Source organism: Gracilinanus agilis, chromosome 1 (genome assembly GCF_016433145.1).
Source record: "Gracilinanus agilis isolate LMUSP501 chromosome 1, AgileGrace, whole genome shotgun sequence".
Classification (NCBI taxonomy): Eukaryota; Metazoa; Chordata; class Mammalia; order Didelphimorphia; family Didelphidae; genus Gracilinanus; species Gracilinanus agilis.
The window spans coordinates 633,409,348-633,411,962 of NC_058130.1; the positions used below are offsets into that span (position 1 = coordinate 633,409,348).

The following is a 2,615-nucleotide window of genomic DNA, read 5'->3' on the forward strand; positions in this document are numbered from 1 at the left end:
TAGAAGAACATTGTGTTTACATGAGGGAGGAATTTGGGATCATTTAAAAACTCTGTATGATTTCCCCAGTGTAACTCAACTTGTTGTCATCTTTCTATTTCTGGGTCTAACTTATTATCTGTCTTTGGTGTACTGATATATGATGATATATGTCTTTGACTCAGAATAGCAAAGTTTCAACGCTAGAAAAGATCCTGTGAGTCATTGAGTCTAAACCCTTTGTTTTATTTTATTTTTTTATTTTTTTTTAATTTTAAACCCTTAACTTCTGTGTATTGACTTTTTTTTTATTTGAAAGGCAGACAATCTTTATTATCTTTCAGCTACAGAAACAGTATCAAGCAAATTCCTTAAAACATGATTTCACAAGGTATATGTTCCTATGATTATTTTTTTAAGAAACATGAGATTCACTAACATCACTCAATTACATTAGCATTTTGATCACTCTAGTACAATCTTCAAGTTCAAGAAAAATAGCATCAAAGTAATTGAGATAAATTTTGATGTACCAAAAATGGTACACTACTGCATTTAAAATGAACTTATATTTTTTGAATATGTATGTGTTACATATCTAAAATACAAACATGCAAATATTACCACCTTATGCCCCATTAACATTTACTAATTATCACTAAGCTTTTCTTCAAAAGTTCAATGTATTAGTTTTACTCTATAGATTTACTCAGTATTAAGACTATTTGCATTTATAACTTTATTTTCTTGCTTAGACAGCAGATTGACTTCGCATTTGGTAGCCCAGCTGTGTGTATACTAATTTAAAGTCTTTATTTCTCAATATATTTTCTACATATCATAAGCCCTGAGTTATTATATAACTTGCTAACGAATATACACTTTACATTTATAACTTACTCTATATATTTTAAACTTCATATAGGTGATTCACAAATGTCAGTTAATAATCAAAACAATAAATACAACTTGCCAATTATGAAACTAAGAACAAAATTAAAAGTGCATATTTATTCTAACCAACTCTCTTTAAATATTTCTCTAAATCATGTCTACAATAGAAAATAAAATCTACTTATAGTAACAATATGATTTAAATGACTTCTGCATGGCTTCTGCTCATTTTATTTTCCTCTCAAAATTAATTAACTACCATTGTCTTATATACTCTAAATTGCAAACCAAATGCTTTAATCCACATATCCACAACCCAAATTATATATATGCTACAGTTTTTAAACTGGGTGGAAGGCACCAGCAATGTGGTAATTAAACAGAATGCTGCACATAGTGGGTAATCAACATATATTTGTTGAACACAGAATAATTTGAAAGACAATTATTGTTGAATTTGTACATATTGTTATTCTACAGTGAATTTTATTAGGCTCGAGAAATCAATTCACCCATATTGTTCAATTATGAACTCTGGATTTTGGAATTAAAGGCAACAAATTATTAAATAATTACTTGGGGGGAAAACAAGTTAATTCTAGTTACTATATAATAGTACTTGGTAAAAAGAGAAACATAGAATACTTAGCTATCTTGTTTATATAACCAAAAGAGGCACTGATAATTATTGAACTAAGAATTTGGGTAAATTTATACAGACTTGGCAGGTAAAATGTTATTTTTCTGAAACAATAGAACTTTACTATCCCAATCTTAATTTCTCCATTTCTCTGGATACATAGTGTTAATGGAAAGCTGGTGCAAATATAAATACAATATTTAAATCTAATGTCTTATTTTTCTGGGTTTGATGTTTTTCTAACTATGCAAATGTTTAATTAAAGTATGCTATGAGTTATAAGATTAGTTATAAGGTTTACTTTTGACTGTTCTGAAGCCAATTGCACACTTTCACTTCTAGTGAAATAATAAGGTAATTAAATAATACTAAGAATAGTTTTATCAAGAACATTTTGATAATTTCTTATATTAAAGGCGCTGGTATAACATTTCCATTTAGCTACAGGATAATAGCAATGGCAAAAACATTGACAATACAGTTCATAGTTTGATTCTCCCATCTTATGGTACAGGTTCCATCAGATGTGGTATCCCAAAAACATGAACTGGCTGTGTGTAAACCAGATCCACTCTTCTGCATCACTGCACAAGTAACAATATATTTATATGTCTTCCCTAACTTTACCAAATGGGTTAAAGATTGTTCCACTATAGCTGCAGTCCACTGGTTGACATTATTCTGATTATAATCCACACCGCCCAATATAGCATCTATACACTCTTTCACAATATTGTGTGCTTCATCAGCATTGAAGCCAATCTCATCATGGTGGGGCTGATATTCCTCCATGGCGGCGGCCTGTGTATTGACTTTTATAGGTGGAAGAGTGGTAAGGGTAGGCAATGGGGGTCAAGTGACTTGCCCAGGGTCACACAGCTGGGAAGTGTCTGAGGCCAGATTTGAACCTAGGACCTCCCGTCTCTAGGCCTGGCTCTCAATCCACTGAGCTACCCAGCTGCCCCCTAAACCCTTTGTTTTAAAGATGAGGAAATGGTCACTGGATGGTTAAGTGACTGACTTGCACAACTAGTAAATGTCTGAAGTAGGATTTGAACTCAAGTCTTCATGACTTCAAGTCCAGGACTCTATCCATTATGTT

The 2,615-nt window shown here is 31.8% G+C and overlaps 1 protein-coding gene across 1 annotated transcript; it reads right to left on the reverse strand.

Moving 5' to 3' along the window:
- Positions 1–1,887: 1,887 nt before the first annotated feature.
- Positions 1,888–2,305, reverse strand: LOC123231896 (dynein light chain Tctex-type 3). Its single transcript, XM_044658209.1, has one exon. The coding sequence runs from the start codon at positions 2,303–2,305 to the stop codon at positions 1,955–1,957; it is 351 nt and encodes a 116-aa protein (XP_044514144.1). The 3' UTR covers positions 1,888–1,954.
- Between the last annotated feature and the right edge of the window lie 310 nt (positions 2,306–2,615).

Bases quoted from the DNA above. Each gene is read 5' to 3' on its own strand.
- LOC123231896 (XM_044658209.1), bottom strand. From the start codon at position 2,305: ATGGAGGAATATCAGCCCCACCATGATGAGATTGGCTTCAATGCTGAT.